The following is a 16,727-nucleotide window of genomic DNA, read 5'->3' as shown; positions in this document are numbered from 1 at the left end:
ACTGGTGAGGGCCTTGGAGCTTGCTCAGTCCAAATTTTGGTTGCACGGGAGGGAACACTGAGGCCTGGGGTCACCGGGTCATTGCTTGTCCAAGGTCATACATCAGAATCAGCAATAGAGCCAGTACTAGGCTTTTGACTCCCACTTCCTATTTTTCTCCTGTCCTTTGATCTGGCTATTGCAGTTCAGTCTTTGTCTGTCTGTCCCCAGACAAGTAGAGTTCTTTTTTTAAAAAAGATTTATTTATTTATTTATTTGAGAGAGAGGGGGCGGGGAGCGGCAGAGGGAGAGGGAGAGAGAGTCTTAAGCAGACTCCGTGCTGAGCATAGAGCCCGACTCAGGGCTTGATCTCAAGACCCTGTGATTACGATCTGAGCCGAACCGAGAGTCGGAGGCTTAACCGACTGTGCCACCCAGGTGCCCCAGACTAGTAGAGCTCTTACGGACTTCCCTCAGAAGCCCTCAAAGCCACGGTTGTAGCTACTTCATGGTTTGGCTCCGACAACAAATTGGACGAGACTGGGGCTGGCTACAGAATCTATGGGCCAAGGGCTAGGGGCTGCAAGGGAGACCAGGCTCCAGGAGAAAAAGCAAACCAGATCTGTGCTTTAGGTCAGCTCGCGGGCCATTGCTGCTCAACATCCTTCTTCCATACCCACCCTCTCTCCCAGCAGCCCATGTCTAGGGTGATGCCCAGAGAAACAGGGTTCCTAAACTCAAGCTTACACACACACACACATACACACACACACTCAGAGACAAAGACACAGACACACACAAGCACATATACACAGCTCTCTGGATGAGGGTCTGCACTCCTCACTATGCGATCATTACCATGTGAGGCTCATTCCTCTGAATGCAAGGACATGTTTCCTCCCTGTGGCCTCCCAGTGCCCAACCTAAAGCCTGCCATGAATAGGAGCTTAATGAGGGTGTATGGAACGAGTGAGCCGACACTTGGTACTGGAGGCCATTGGGATGGACCACTGGACTCCATCTCCAGGCCCTGGCATGAGGCAGGAAGCCCAGCCTAGGCCCAATGAGCCTGGCACATGAGGGGGCTCCTAGCAGCTCTTGCTGTGGTTCCTAGTACATCCCTCCCCATCTTCTGCCTCCAGCTGGGACTCTATTGTGGTGCATGAACCATCAATATCACCTGGGAGTTGTTAGGAATACAGTCTCAGGCCTCACGTCAGACATGCTGAATCAGGAACTCGGTGTGGGGCCCAGCAGTCAGCCCTCCAGGGGATTCTAATGCATGCTAAAGCTCTAGAACTGCCACTGCCTGGGCAGACAGGCAGACTCCTGCCGGCTGCTGGCTGGGAGGCTGCTGAAGTCCGGAAGCACAGACAGCTGCTTACGCCACCTACGGGTAAGGCTGTGCATGCGCAGTGGGCCCTGTACCTGAAGTCAGACACGCACACATCTATGACCGTCCGGCAAGGTCACCGAGAGTCTACATGCAGGGCCTCTGGGCCCCAGTGGACATAGACAGGCACCCGGATGGAAGTAGGTAGGGGCAGGGAAGAACTGTTCTCACCAGTGACATCCTGTGTCCTCTAATTCCTTTGTCCCTTTCCCTTCTAAATTTCTCTGAGTGTTCCTGCAGGGGCCAGAGAAGCTGGGTATTCACCCAGCTCAGACCAGGTACCCCCAGTTGGGAGACCAGGTGACTTATGTGCCTAAGAGAGTTTGGAGTACGTGCTAACACCAGCAAAGTTCTTTCTCTGTAGGGGCGGGTCAGGGGAATGTGGGGGATCAGCAAGCAAAGCTTAGGCAAGGGGGCCCCCCCCCCCCCCGTCCCCTGCCAGCCATGAAATGCTGCCCAGATGTAGAATAGCCCTTGGCCCCTTCCCAGGGCTGCTCCCACTGCCCACCCTACCCCTCCATGTGTCTCTCCACTCCGGTCTGTGGAGCCCCAGGCCGCTGCCCACCTGGCCTCTCCCCAGGTCCTGCAGCCTCCCCCCTAAGGATCTGGAAGTGAAATCCAGGCCTCAGGGAGCTCCAGGGGATGTGGGGAGGGGACGGGGAGGCTGAGCTTCCCCGTGCTCAGATCTGGTTTCGCCGCGCTCCCCCTGGCGCACTGCCATGGGCTGAGCCACCAGCTGCGCTATATAAGGCCTGGCCGCTGGACAGGAGAGACGAAGACTTGAACCCCCCAGCTGAGGAGTCCCGCTCAGGACACGGTGAGCTCCACTCCCATTTTCCTCACCCCATGCCTGCATTTCCCTGCCCCGCTCAGCTACTCCTGCCCTCCCCTGATCACCCTGCATCTCCCCCAAAGAAGATCCCCCCCTTTCTGCTTTGAAATTCTCTCTTCTCCCCACATTGGTCCAAAGTCCTCCCCGTCCTTCACCTGAGGTCAGGGACTCTCAAATGGTCCCAGTCAGGGTCTGTACCTCTGGGTGTCTGCTTTTTCCTTGCGGTCAGCCAGTCTGCTTAGTCCGAGAGTTCTGAGGAGCGTGGGATGGGGAGCCTAACTAACAGAGCATATGCTGAGGAAACTTCCGTGGCCTGCCAGATGGCAAATGGTTTTTCCACAAGGTGCCTCAGGCCACCTTGGCCTCCCAGACAGTCTTAGACCGGTCTCGGACTGAATGAGGGGTAGCACTCAGCTCCCTGCTCCGAGCCCAGGAGCTTGGGGTAAGACACACGATGGGGACCTTGGGGACCCCCATGCCTCTGTTCCCTTGACTGAGAAAATGGTGGTGGCGGAGCGGGGAGTGGGGGTTGAGGGGGAGGTTAGTGGGCTTAGAGCTAGAAGATCTGCAATGTGGGATTGGTTTATTCTTCTCCTGGGACAGACAAGTGCTTTTGGATCCTTTTTTTTTCCGGAAAAAAAGGAATCTCCTCTTTCCTACCACACCCTGGACTTTGGATGTTGAAGGGAGTCACTTTTGAATCTCCAGGAACTGGTCAGATTCTGGGTTGGCCAGAGCTCTGGGGAGAGATAAAAAATGAGCAAGAGCCTGGGCCATACCCCCACGGATCTTTGCCTTTATTGTCAGGCCCACTTGTCTCTCCTGGCTCCTACAGCCCCTGACCCATGCTTAGCAGTTATTGGGGAGCCCTGGCTTCACACAGTGTGTCCCCTCTGCTCTCCTGCAGGGAGCTCCTGGCTCTGTAACTCCCAGCCAGGCCCCACCAAACAGGCCAGAAATGTGTTCCAGCTGCAGCCTGTTCACATCTGGGAATGTGTTCATGGAGGTCATGCGTCTGAAGCATCTGCGCCCTCCCGCTTGCACGTCCTGCGAGGGGCCAAGGCAGTCAGGGCTGGGCTGCACAGTGTTCATGGGTAGCCCCTTTGTGCAAGAGTGTGAGCCCCACCAAAGGGTAGCAAAACATGCCCCCAGGCCCAGGTCTTGGAAGTGATAAATGAGTCACTCAAGAGGCTGCTAGGAGTAAGCCCAAGCCCCTCCCCATTGGCAAGGTACTTCCTCACCCCTGCTCTCCCTGTGCCCCATCTGGATATAGGGTCCTGGAGCCTGGATCTGAATCCAGGTTTGCCTTATTTGAACTCAAATCCTGAGCCTCTGCACCTCCCAAGCTGCCCAGATTCACAACTGGGGCAGGTGTTACCTCCCATGAGACTTTATTCTGTCTACCCATCCACCCTGGATAGGTCAAAAGATAGTTCTGCTCAAGCCATAAGAGATGACACAGAAATGTGGAACCTGATAAGCTTTGTTTCTTAGCAGGTCATTGGATCTGAGAAACTTCCCAGGGAACTACGTTCCAAGGAGGTCCCAACTCTGAAGCACCCTCACCCATCTCCTGCCATGTTTCCCACAGGGCCTGGGGAAAAGATGGTGGGGACCAAGGCCTGGGTGTTCTTCTTCCTGGTCCTGGAAGTCACCTCTGTGTCAGGTATGGGCTAAGTATCTGCTCTCTCCCAAGCTTCTACTTGTCATAGTGAAGTCATATCTGATCTGGGACCCAACTATGGGCCGCAGCAATGGCCTTAAGACCTCAGGCTGGTCTATAGACTTATTAATAATTTATATCCTGCTTGTTTTCCCAGAGAATTTGAGATAGTTCCCAATATTAAAACCCACAGAACAGAATCTTTTAAATGAAGAGGGGGATTAGCTGTCATTCAAAGGGAGGAAAAAGGTAAGAGGGTTATCACTGCTGGGTGCTAAATTTAGCTCTGAGATTCCTGGCAGTCACAGCAAAAGGGAATCACAAGGGATCACGGGGTTCTCAGAAGCAGGTTGGGGTGTGGTCTGGTTTTAGTTTCATAAAAATTCTTTTCTCTGAAAGCTCAATTTCATTTAGACCATGCAGCCGAATTTCACAGATTCCAGACCCCCTTCTGGTCCCCTTGTCCCCTCTGACCCCATCCTCTGGTGACCCTGAGTTCCTGAAGGAACAGGTAGAGGGCATATGCCTGGTGCACCCGAGCATCAGCGCTCCCAGCCCTGCCCTATATGCTCTCTCGCATCACCCCTGCCTCTCCTGATTTCTAACGACCTACTCAAGTAGGGCAAAAAATGCTCAAAGCCCTCTTGTAAAGCTGCATGCCCTGCAGCCTTTGTGAGCCCTTGAACAGGAACAAAGCCTGTCTCACCATTTTACCAAACCCCGTGTGCGCCCGCCTCCCACCTTGCTCTTTCCACCCTGACAGCTGCCGTTTGTGAAGATGATTAACATTCAGCCATCTGAGGGGAAATCAGATTAGTTTGATTAAAAGAGCTCCTATCACCCCAATTAAGCAGCAGAGAGAATTCTGATTTGGCTCCTCCCATGAGAATTAATTGCCTTTCAAAGCTTGTCTGCTCTCTGCTCTCCTTCTCCTTCCCCACTCAGGAGGCCTCAGAGGGGGTGGGGCTGGAAGTTGCTTGTGGCCTGAGGACCCTGTACCTGTCTTTAGGAGTTGCTGACACTTACTCAGCAAACACCGTGCTAGGCATTGCTCTCAGTGGATTTTATGAATGAGCTTATTTAATCTCCAGAAGCCTTTGAGGCAAGAACTATTCTTATCCTCATTTTATGATGGAGGGAACAGGGGTCAAATGAGTCAAGTATCTGGCTCAAGGTCAAACAGGACGTGGCAGAGCCTCTGGAACTCACACTCTCAATCTCCGCATACTTCAGAGATGTTTACTTGGGCTACCTCATGAAATTCTCACACCAAGTGGACCACCATCCTCTGAGGTGGGAATTAATATTTCCATTTTACAGATGAGGAAAATAAGGCTCCATTCTGCCAAGAAGGACAGGCTCAGATCCTAACATAGGAGCCCCAGCCCAGTGGTGGCTCAGCAGCATCTGATGATCCATTTTTAGAACAAGAGCAATAAGACAACTACATCTGGGTGCCTGGGTGGCTCAGTCGTTAAGCGTCGGCCTTCGGCTCAGGTCATGGTCCCGGGGTCCTGGGATCGAGCCCCGCATCGGGCTCTCCCTGCTCAGCGGGAAGCCTGCTTCTCCCTCTCCCACTCCCCCTGCTTGTGTTCCCTCTCTCGCTATGTCTCTCTCTGTCAAATAAATAAATAAAATCTTAAAAAAAAAAAAAAGACAACTACATCTGCTGAGCATGCACTCACTCCATGCCAGGTCTCTTTACATTCACTATCACCCTGAATAGGCACTGGAACCCTACGATGTAGCAATTGTTAATGCAGCCCTGTGATTTGGGAAACGCAATTAGAAGAATAAAGCTTCCGTGAGGTTGCACAGCTAGGTAGTGGCAGAGTGGAGATTTGAACCCATGTCCAGTGCTCATGCTCCATCCACCACATCACCTGCTTCCCTGCATCTTGAAAGGCTGGGGTAGCAGGATGCTGCTGGGCCCTTGTAACTAACAGTCCTGGCCTCTCACTTCTCCTCCTTGCCCTCAGGGAGGCAGACCATGCTCACCCAGTCGGTAAGAAGAGTCCAGCCTGGGAGGAGGACCTCCAGCATCTTTGCCAAGCCTGTTGACTCTCTGGAAAGTGAGTTGTGGCTGGAGCAGGGAGGATCAAGAGAGGGGGTCTTTACTGAGCTTGCTGGGAGAATCTCTGAAGCCAGGGCACCGTGTCCTGGTTTCCATGGAAACCCACTTTTACAAGGCATTTAACCTACATCTCTGTCCAGGCAGATGGACCTAGGAAATAGGGCAGCTTAGAATGGGAAGCTGCCTGGCATATTCAGGAATGCTATAGAGCTTGCTGGGGCCAGAGCACACGCTGGTGGGAGACAGTGGGGGGCGGGGGGATGAGGATGGAGAGATAGCCGGGGCCAGCTCACCAGCTCACCCTCAATGCCTGGCTAAGGGATTTAAAGCTGGTGAGTGGTGGGGTCCAAGCCACCCGGAGAAAGCTCACCCTGACTGCAGTGTCGGGGAGGGGTGGGGGTGGGAAGAGGGGAACTTGGAAGTAGAGAGACCAGGCAGGGAGTTACTGACATGGCAGAGCCGGGCTGCTGAGAGCTTTAATGGAGTGGCGTGAGCGGAAGGTTAAAAGGCTGGAGGGATGCTGGAGAGATAGATGCGACAGCATCTGAGACCAATGGGGGTGGGTGAGAGGTATCAGGAGTGAGTCCCAGGAGTTAAGCAGAAAAGAAGGATGGAGCTCCCCCTGAGGCTCTGGGGCCTGGCTCCTCCCTGACCTGCCTCTACCTCTCAGGTCCTGGTGAGTGGACAACATGGTTCAACATCGACCACCCAGGGGGGCAGGGTGACTATGAGCGGCTGGATGCCATTCAATTCTACTATGGGGGCCGTGTGTGTGCTCGCCCCCTGAGGCTAGAGGCTCGGACCACTGACTGGATGCCTGCAGGCAGCACTGGCCAGGTGGTCCATGGCAGTCTCCGTGAGGGCTTCTGGTGCCTCAACAGGGAGCAGCGGCCCGGCCAGAACTGCTCCAATTACACCGTGCGCTTCCTCTGCCCACCAGGTGAGCCCGGACAGTCCCTGAGCCCCTACCTCCCACCAGCCTCGGCACAGGGAGAGGCCAGGATTGGCATCTGGCCATGGGAGCTCTGGATATCACACCCATGCACAGGCTTTGACTCCCTCAGAGAAACACATTAATGTCATGAGAGCCATGATCTTCCCAAGAATGTTCTGTGCCAACGGGTACTTTCCGTTCAACCCACTCATTGAGTGTGAGTGGCAAGGAGGTGAAGACCACAGGCTCCGGAGTTGGGCTGCTTGCGTTTGAATCTTGGGTCTACCATCTGAACTGTGTTCCTTAGGCAAATTTTCTTTTTTTTTTTAAATGTAATTTTATTATTATATTTTAAAGATTTTATTTATTTATTTGAGAGATAGAGCGAGAGAATGAGTGATGGGGAGGGGCAGAGGGAGAGGGAGAAGCAGGCTCCCTGCTGAGCAGGAAGCCTGATGCAGATCCTAGGACCCAGATCAGGAGCGGAAGGCAGACGCTCAACTGACTGAGCCACCCAGGCGCCCCTTAGGCAAATTTTCTGAAGCTCTCTGAGCCTCAGGTTTCTCACCAATAGAACAGGTAAAATTAGTAAATATTAATACACCTTGATGTGGGTTTTTATGAGAATTAAATGAGACAATGGATATAGCGGGTTTAACCCAGGTGAACGTTCACTCAGTGTTAGTTTCTATTATCGCCCTTATGTGCCAGACACTGGGCTCGTTATAGTCATTACTCAGTCTTTATAACTGACCTGTGAGGAATCTCCATTTTGACAAGTTACTCCAGACCTGGAGAGGTTAGGTAATTTCTCCCGATTCTGCAGCTGATAAGTGGGGAGCTGGGATTTGAACTCACGTTGGTGTTTACAGAGTCCAAGAGTTCATGCGCGACATCCTCCCTCTCCACATAGGATAATACAGAGCCAGCTGCAAGACTGCCCACTTCTCAGACGGTCACCCTCCCTTCCTGGGTGGGTGCGCACGGCCTGACCCCGCAGGCCCGGGTGGCAGTGGTGGTCATCCAGAGTGGGAGCTCAGGCTGGGCAAGGTCGGAGGTCCCCATTGCTGCACACAGGCCTCAGAGCAGAGGTGAGGGGGTGGGGAAGCGTGAGGTCTGAGTCACTGAGGTCCCAGACCCTGACCCGGAGGGAGCCCTTCCACAGGAACATATGACTGTTTCCACACTGATGAGGAGGGAAGATGGTGCTATCCCTGCACATCCTAGGACAGCATATCCAGGTCCCAGTGCTTGGCCAACAAGTCCCTCTCAGAGCCACCCCTGGCCCATATGGTACCTCTGTGCAAATTAGAGACACCACTTCCTCAGGACTCTTGACTTTCATCTGTTGGAAAAGTCATTGCAGTAAATATAAATATCAATGATGTCTATGATGTGAAGAGAGACCCTGTCGCTCTGAGAGAAAACAGCCTCAGGGGCAGATTTCCTGACAGAGTCCCCTCGGGAGGCAAGTCAGACCATCTGCTGATCCTCTTTGCAGGGTCCCTGCGCCGAGACACAGAGCGCGTCTGGAGCCCATGGTCTCACTGGAGCAAGTGTTCTGCTGCTTGCGGTCACACTGGAGTCCAGACCCGAACACGCACCTGCTTGGCAGAGGCTGTTTCACTCTGCAATGAGGCCTCTGAGGAGGGCCGGCTCTGCATGAACCAGCCCTGTACAGGTACTACTCTTGCTCCTGGTGCTGGGAAGGCATGCAACTGAGCTGCAGCAGCCTAGAAGGTTAGGGCAGAGGGTCAGACTGAGAATGATTCATTCATTCCCCAAGAATTAAATGAGCATCTGTTATGTGCTCTGATGGGGTATGTAGAGGATAACATGGGAGCACGGAGCAGGGTCAATTATAACTTAGGAGAATCAAGGATGGCTTCCTGGAGGAAGTGTCCTGGGCTAAGTCTTGAAGGATGAATAGGAATTAGTCACGCAGGCTGATAAGGAAAGGTAACAAAGACCTAAGGGGGAGGGGAAGCATGTGTGAGTCCATAGGCTGAGATGTGCCTGAAGGAGAGCCAGAATCCACATAAGCCCTCCTGATGTGGCCCCTTCTTCCACAGCCTGTGACCTGACCTGCCCCATGGGCCAGGTGAATGCTGACTGTGATGCCTGCATGTGCCAGGACTTCATGCTACATGGAGCTGTCTCCCTCCCTGGGGGTGCCCCAGCCTCAGGGGCCACTGTCTACCTGCTGACTAAGACGCCTAAGCCACTGACCAAGACAGACAGCAATGGGAAGTTCCGAGTCCCTGGCTTGTGCCCTGATGGCAAAAGCATTCTGAAGATCACAAAGGCCAAGTTTGCCCCCATCATGCTCACAATGCCCAAGACTAGCCTAAAAACAGCCACTGTCAATGCGGAGTTCAGGAGGGCAGGTACTGTTCTCCGGGGAAGAGCTGGACAGGAAGGCTAGACTTTTAAATAAAGGGATCATAGTGCTAAGAGCTGGCTTAGCAGCTTACAGAGTAAATTCCCAAATCCTTACCATGACCCACAAGGCTCTACATCATCTGGCTCCCCCATACTTCTCTGTTCTCCTCTTCCGTTACTCTCCCCTCCACCCCCACTGAGTCACTCTACTCCAGCCAGAATAGCCTCCTAGCTGTTCCTCAAACATGCAGGCACACTCCTGCCTCAGGGCCCTTGCACTTGCTATATACTCTGCTTGGAGTATTCTTCCCACAGATGTCAACATGGATTGCTCTCTCAAATGTATGAATTCTTTTCTGGCCACCTTATCTAAAATAGTCAATTATAATACATTATGAGATTTGGAGTTTATAGACAGGCTGGGGGAATCCAGAAATGGTGCAGAATGGCCAGCACATTCTGCTGGAGGCAGCAGAATGGGAGTATTGCACCATTCAAAACAGCCAGCTCTGTCCCAAAGGCAGTGCTTAGGAATCTTGGCTTGCACAAGGTCCCCTTGGTTCTCTACTGCCCCACCCAAATGCTGCTTGAGAGGCTGCAGAAGCTGATCCTAGGCCGAGGGTGTGGAGCGGGTGGACTCCATTCTGGACCACTTCCATTAGAGAGGAGCTAGGAGTGGGAGGAGGCATAAAGTCATACAATTTTAACACACGGCAAAAAACTTGAGGGAGCAAGGCTCTAGACAATCTGCCACAGAGAAAAAAACCAAATCGCCATTTCTTGTCTCCTGTCCCAGAGACTCCATACATCGTGAAGAACCCAGAGACAAAAGCACGGAGAGCTGGGCAGAGTGTGTCCCTTTGCTGTAAGGCCACGGGGAAGCCCAGTCCGGACAAGTATTTCTGGTGAGTGTTCTGCCAGTTTCCTTGCCAAGTCTTCTTGGAGACCAGACCTTTCTTACATTGGGTCTGGACTTATTTTTTTTTTTTTAAGATTTTATTTATTTATTTGACAGAGAGATAGAGAGAGAGAACAAGTAGGCAGAAGAGGCAGGCAGAGGGAGAGGGAGAAGCAGTCTCCCTGCCGAGCGGGGAGCCCGATGCAGGGCTCGATTCCAGGACCCTGGGATCATGACCTGAGCCGAAGGCAGCCACTTAACCAACTGAGCCACCCAGGCGCCCCTGGGTCTGGACTTATTAATCATAACAATAACCAACAGGATAAAGTTATTTGTAAGGCCTTGGCACAGAGCCCACAGGTTGGCATTTATAAGTGGGAGCCAGTGGGGTTGAGGCCACCCCGTCAACCAGCCAGCCCTGTTATTATCCTCTTGCAGCTGGGGTCCCCACAGAGCAGCTCTGGTCTCAGGGTCCTGACTTGGATATCCTTGGGACACAGAACAAGGTTCCCCAGCCCTGCTTCCCCTCACAAAAGCACGCCAGGTCAGAGTCCCCGAGGGCTGAGTCCTCTAGCCTTCACAGATATTTATTTCACAGCCATTGTCTTGTCTGATGCTCCAGCAATTCTGTGAAGTCAGCTAGGGAATCACAGACCAGGAGGCTAAATCTCAGAGAGGTGAGATGATTTGTCCAAGGATCCACAGCCAGGTAGTAGTGAGGCTGGGACTCAGAATGAAGTCCCTTGACTCCCAGGCCAGTCAGTGCTCTTGGATGAGCTAAGTCACAGGTGGTGGTAGCATCCGCAGGGCCCCAGGCATCATCTGCCTCCCCGACAGCTGGCTCCTGGCCCTCTCCCCAGGGGTACCTGCTCTCCCACCATCCCCTCAGGCTCTGCTCCATTCCTTGCAGGTACCACAATGACATGCTGCTGGACCCCTCCCTCTACAAGCATGAGAGTAAGCTGGTGCTGAGGAACCTGCAACAGGACCAGGCTGGCGAGTACTTCTGCAAGGCACAGAGTGATGCTGGGGCTGTGAAGTCGCAGGTGGCCCAGCTGACTGTCATAGGTAAGCCTGTCAGCGTCCCTGAGTCTGCCACAGGGCCAGGGGAGCACCCAAGTGGCCATATCTGGGCAGTAAAAGCTCGGGCTTTTCTGTGCTGTGCACAGCGCTATGACCTCTAGGATACAAAGATCTCACAGTCCTGAAGCCTACCCTCACGGAGCTGCCAGTCCAAGAGGGTGAAGAAACAGAAATAAGAGACAAATAAGTAAAGATAGAAAAATGCACTAAAACAGGAGATAAGATGAGACACAGAAGGGCGCCTGGGTGGCTCAGTCGTTAGGCGTTTGCCTTCAGTTCAGGTCATGATCCCAGGATCCTGGGATCGAGTCCCAGTCGGGCTCCTTGCTCAGCGGGGAGCCTGCTTCTCCCTCTGCCTGCCGCTCCCCCTGCTTTGTGCTCTCTCTGACAAATAAATAAATACAATCTTTTTTAAAAATGATAAAAAAAATAATGGCTATTCCATCTCCCTCAGAAGAGTTCTGTGAGAATCGGGATCATGGATATGCAAGTACTTTGAAAACCGGGCGCCTGGGTGGCTCAGTTGTTAAGCGTCTGCCTTCGGCTCAGGTCATGATCCCAGGGTCCTGGGATCGAGTCCCGCATGGGGCTCCCTGCTCCGCAGGAAGTCTGCTTCTCCCTCTCCCACTCCCCCTGCTTGTGTTCCCTCCCTTGCTGTCTCTCTCTCTGTGTCAAATAAATAAATAAATAAAATCTTTAAAAAAAAAAAAGTACTTTGAAAACCATAAAGCCCTCCAGAGAGGTGAGGTAAGGGTACCCTTTTGTGTAGGACACGAACTTACTTTTAATATTCACATTGTTTCCCTCCACAGCTGCTGATGAGACTCCTTGCAATCCAACCCCTGAGAGCTACCTTATCCGGCTGCCCCATGATTGCTTCCAGAATGCCACCAACTCCTTCTACTATGACGTGGGCCATTGCCCTGTCAAGACCTGTGCAGGGCAGCAGGATAAGGGTAGCAGGTGCCGCGATGCTGTGGAGCACTGCTGTGGCATCTCCAAAACTGAGGAAAGGGAGATCCAGTGCAGCGGGTACACCCTGCCCACCAAGGTGGCCATGGAGTGCAGCTGTCTGCGGTGTACGGAGACCCGGAGTATTGTGCGTGGCCGCGTCAGTGCTGCTGACAATGGGGAACCCATGCGCTTTGGTCACGTGTACATGGGGAGCAACCGTGTGAGCATGACTGGCTACAAAGGCACTTTCACCCTCCATGTTCCCCAGGACACGGAGAGGTTGGTGCTCACATTTGTGGACAGGATGCAGAAATTCGTCAACACCACTAAAGTGCTGCCCTTCAACAAGAAGGGGAGTGCGGTGTTCCATGAGATCAAGATGCTTCGGAAGAAAGAGCCCATCACCTTGGAGGCCATGGACACCAACATTATCCCCCTAGGGGAGGTGGCTGGAGAAGACCCTATGGCTGAGCTGGAGATCCCATCCAAGAGTTTCTATAGGCAGAATGGAGAGCCCTACACAGGAAAAGTAAAGGCCAGTGTGACCTTCCTGGATCCCCGGAATATTTCCACAGCCACGGCTGCCCAGAGTGACCTGAACTTCATCAATGATGAAGGAGACACCTTCCCCCTTCGGACATATGGTATGTTCTCTGTGGACTTCACAGACGAGGCCACCTCAGAGTCACTTAATGTTGGCAACGTGAAGGTCCACCTTGACTCGACCCAGGTCAAGATGCCAGAACACGTGCCCACAATGCAACTCTGGTCGCTCAACCCAGACACAGGGTTGTGGGAGGAGGAAGGTGACTTCAAATTTGAAAGACAAAGGCGGGGCAAAAGGGAAGAGAGAACCTTCCTGGTTGGCAACATGGAGATCCGTGAAAGGAGGCTCTTTAATCTGGATGTCCCAGAAAGCAGGAGGTGCTTTATCAAGGTTAGGGCCTACCGGAGTGAGAGGTTCTTGCCCAGTGAGCAGATCCAGGGGGTTGTGGTCTCTGCGATCAACCTGGAGCCCAGGACGGGCTTCTCGTCCAACCCCAGGGCCTGGGGCCGCTTTGACAGTGTCATCACAGGGCCCAATGGGGCCTGTCTGCCTGCCTTCTGTGATGACCAGTCCCCTGATGCCTATTCCGCCTATGTCTTGGCAAACCTGGCTGGGGAAGAACTGGAAGCAGTACAGTCTTCTCCTAAATTCGACCCAAATGCAATTGGTGTCCCTCAGCCCTATCTCAATAAGCTCAAATACCGTCGGACAGATCATGAGGACCCACAGGTGAAGAAGACAGCTTTCCAGATCAGCATGGCCAAGCCAAGGCCCAGTTCAGCTGAGGAGAGCAATGGGCCCATCTATGCCCTTGAGAACCTCCGGGCATGTGAGGAGGCACCACCCAGTGCTGCCCACTTCCGGTTCTACCAGATTGAGGGGGATCGGTATGACTATAACACTGTCCCCTTCAACGAGGATGACCCTATGAGCTGGACTGAAGACTACCTGGCATGGTGGCCCAAGCCAATGGAGTTCAGGGCCTGCTACATCAAGGTGAAGATCGTGGGGCCAGTGGAGGTGAACGTGCGATCCCGCAACATGGGGGGCACCCACCGGCAGACAGTGGGGAAGTTGTATGGAATCCGGGATGTGAAGAGCACACGAGACAGGGACCAGCCCAATGTCTCATCTGCCTGTTTAGAGTTCAAGTGCAGTGGGATGCTCTATGACCAGGACCGCGTGGACCGCACACTGGTGAAGGTCATCCCTCAGGGCAGCTGCTATCGAGCCAGTGTGAACTCCATGCTTCACGAGTACCTGGTCAACCACCTACCGCTAGCAGTCAACAATGACACCAGTGAGTACACCATGCTGGCACCCCTGGATCCACTGGGCCACAACTATGGCATCTATACTGTCACTGACCAGGACCCTCACACGGCCAAGGAGATTGCACTTGGCCGGTGCTTTGATGGCACATCCGATGGCTCCTCCAGAGTCATGAAGAGCAACGTGGGAGTGGCCCTCACCTTCAACTGCGGAGAGAGGCAAGTGGGCCGCCAGAGTGCCTTCCAGTACCTCCAAAGCCCCCCTGCCCGGCCCCCTGCCACAAACACTGTCAGAGGAAGGGTGTCCTCACGGAGACAGCAACGGGCTAGTAGGCGTGGCCAGCGCCAGCGCTAGGTGGGGGGCCTCTCTGAGGTTTCCTGGGGTTGCTCTGCAGCCTCTAAGCAACTAAGTGTCTTGGTACTTTTCTTCCCCCACCTCATGCAACAGCCATTGTGAGACTGATGCATAAACTGTCACTTGGTTAATTTAAGCACATCTGTTTTGGTGCAGTTTGCTTGTTTGTTTCTTCACGCCTTTATTTACTGTTTTTATCCCATGATACTGATAGGCTGTAGCCCCCCCCAAAGGTCAAAATAAAGTCTTTTTGTCCTGTTTACAAGAAACACAAGAAATTGACCATTGGTAAAGTCTATGGCCATCAACGAAAATGTACTTCCTTCTCTTTTTGCAGGGTTTTGCTCACCTCTACAATAATGATAACCTGATGTTAAAGACCAAGTAACCAATATAAGGCATATTTCTTGGCCTTGGTCTACAGGATGTCAGAAAGGCCTCTATCACAGTTGACACATATAAATGATGGTGAAATAAAGGAATAAACTACAATATTTTTACTTGAAATGTAAATAACTTATTTATTTCTTTGCTGAGTTTGGAACTCTAGCATACATTCCATGTTAAGCTGTTGGATACAGGGTAATCGTAGCTCCTCTGCCAAGTCTGGAAAGAACATTTCACATCCACAACTGCGATAGTTTGCTAATTATATTAGTGCATTTCCCTTTACATTTACTTTTGTTCTTCCTAGAAGCCCAGTGTACCCCAGAGCAGATGTCAATAAATGCTCATTTTGTACTTGTTTTTGAGGCCTCTGTCCTGTCTCTTAACCAATAAAGAGAGTCAGCTGCTCTGAGGGACAGAGGAGATTCTGGAAAGTGGTCACAAGGTGGCAGGAGGCACAGCCCCCACCCCCCAGCCCCGCCACCCAGTTACAGGGTTGAGGAACTAGGCACACACTCTGGTGATCAAGTTTGTTCTCATGGATCATATTTTCCACTTGCAGAGAAGAGCAGAGATTCCTGGAGTTGTGAGTATGTTCTGGGCTCCTGAGCAAAGCTAAAAACATGTCCTTTTATTTATTTATTTATTTATTTTTCTTTCTTTCTTTCTTTCTCTCCAATACTGGGGAGCTTATACAATGTTTTGGCCCAGGGTCAGGTAAGCTGGCCAAGTGCTCCTTCAGTGACCCCCCGCTGCTTGCTGCCTTCTCCAGCTGTGCTGGCCGACCTCACTCAGAAATGATGGGCTTTTTTTCTTTTTAATTTTATTCCAAGCTCTTCTAAAGACGCCCAGCTTTTCCAGATACCAGATCTTTGTTGTGTATAATAGTCCCTGTTCCTTGAGTAAAACTACTGGTCCAAATGGACAGGGTTTTGTTTTTGGAAAAAGTATTTGGTTTAAAATAGTAAATCAGAGGCCAGTGCATGGCGCCAGAGTAATCTTGGAGGCATCTAGAGTCAGGGTGGTAGAGTGTAGTGTTGGGTAAGAGGCAGACTGCCCCTCTCCCAACCTCTCCAGAATCTCTCAGAAAAGACACCAAGGGGACTCAGGGAGGAGAGGGCATTGTTCATAATCAGGATAGAAAGCTTTCCTTCATCTCCTGGCCGGCCCAGTTGCAGCTCCTTTTGGCCACCTCTGGCCTGGACTGGATTTTAGGCTCTTGGATCAGCATCTGCCCAGCTCCCAGGGGTTTGGTTCATAATCAACTGGAAATTTCTCTGGCTGAGCACCCTATCCTCATGACCTCTGAGAAAGTGAGTGAATGCAGGGCTGGGGCCTAGTGGCCTTGGGATTGCTCCTTGACCCACTTCCAACAACACTTTCTGGGGAGCGGCCATCACTGACTATTTGGGGAGCCTGATGGCCCTGCCGAGGGGTCAAGTATTCAACTATCTGCAGCACGGATTCCTCACTGCTTCGGGAGCCAGCACGTGGTGCTTCAACCTGACCACCCAGTTCCCTTCAAACTCGCAAAGAGAGGAGGCTGGAAAAAGTGGGTTCTCTCAGCCCATGCCCTTCCCTTTCTGTTGTCCACTGAGGACCTGAATCAGTGGTGTCCAGCATGCAGCAGTTGGTACCTGATGTTTTTCTTCACTCACCAAATATTTACTGAGTGCCTACTACTCTCTGCCAAGCTATGTGTGCAGCTAGAGCGGCCTTTATGTATATACAAAATATAGTACACACAGTGGCACCAGACTTGGAAGGGATGGTGGTCAGAGAAGGCTTCCTGGAGGAGGTGACATCTAATTTGAACGACAGCAAGGAGCTGGTTTGCTGAAGGTGTGGCTGTCAGGTGCAGGGGCACAAGCAGAAACAGCTTGTGCAAAACCAAGGGTAGAGGCTGGTAGGGGGGTGGAAGATACCTCACTTTCAGATGAGGAAACACTATTGAGTTGAACTTATGTTACCTAAT

The 16,727-nt window shown here is 52.3% G+C and overlaps 1 protein-coding gene across 1 annotated transcript; it reads left to right on the top strand.

Moving 5' to 3' along the window:
* Positions 1-1,412: 1,412 nt before the first annotated feature.
* Positions 1,413-14,938, top strand: LOC110583742 (cartilage intermediate layer protein). The gene is made up of 9 exons (XM_021693720.2): positions 1,413-1,512; positions 3,796-3,870; positions 5,847-5,939; positions 6,612-6,881; positions 8,377-8,556; positions 8,948-9,262; positions 10,054-10,162; positions 11,066-11,223; positions 12,051-14,938. Exons 1-9 carry the CDS (start codon positions 1,464-1,466, stop codon positions 14,363-14,365), a joined length of 3,564 nt encoding a protein of 1,187 aa, XP_021549395.2. The 5' UTR covers positions 1,413-1,463; the 3' UTR covers positions 14,366-14,938.
* Positions 14,939-16,727: the final 1,789 nt, after the last annotated feature.

This window comes from Neomonachus schauinslandi, chromosome 9 (assembly GCF_002201575.2).
Source record: "Neomonachus schauinslandi chromosome 9, ASM220157v2, whole genome shotgun sequence".
NCBI lineage: Eukaryota > Metazoa > Chordata > Mammalia > Carnivora > Phocidae > Neomonachus > Neomonachus schauinslandi.
Note: the sequence above shows the minus strand (reverse complement) of the source record. Positions and strands in the feature narration are given on the sequence as shown.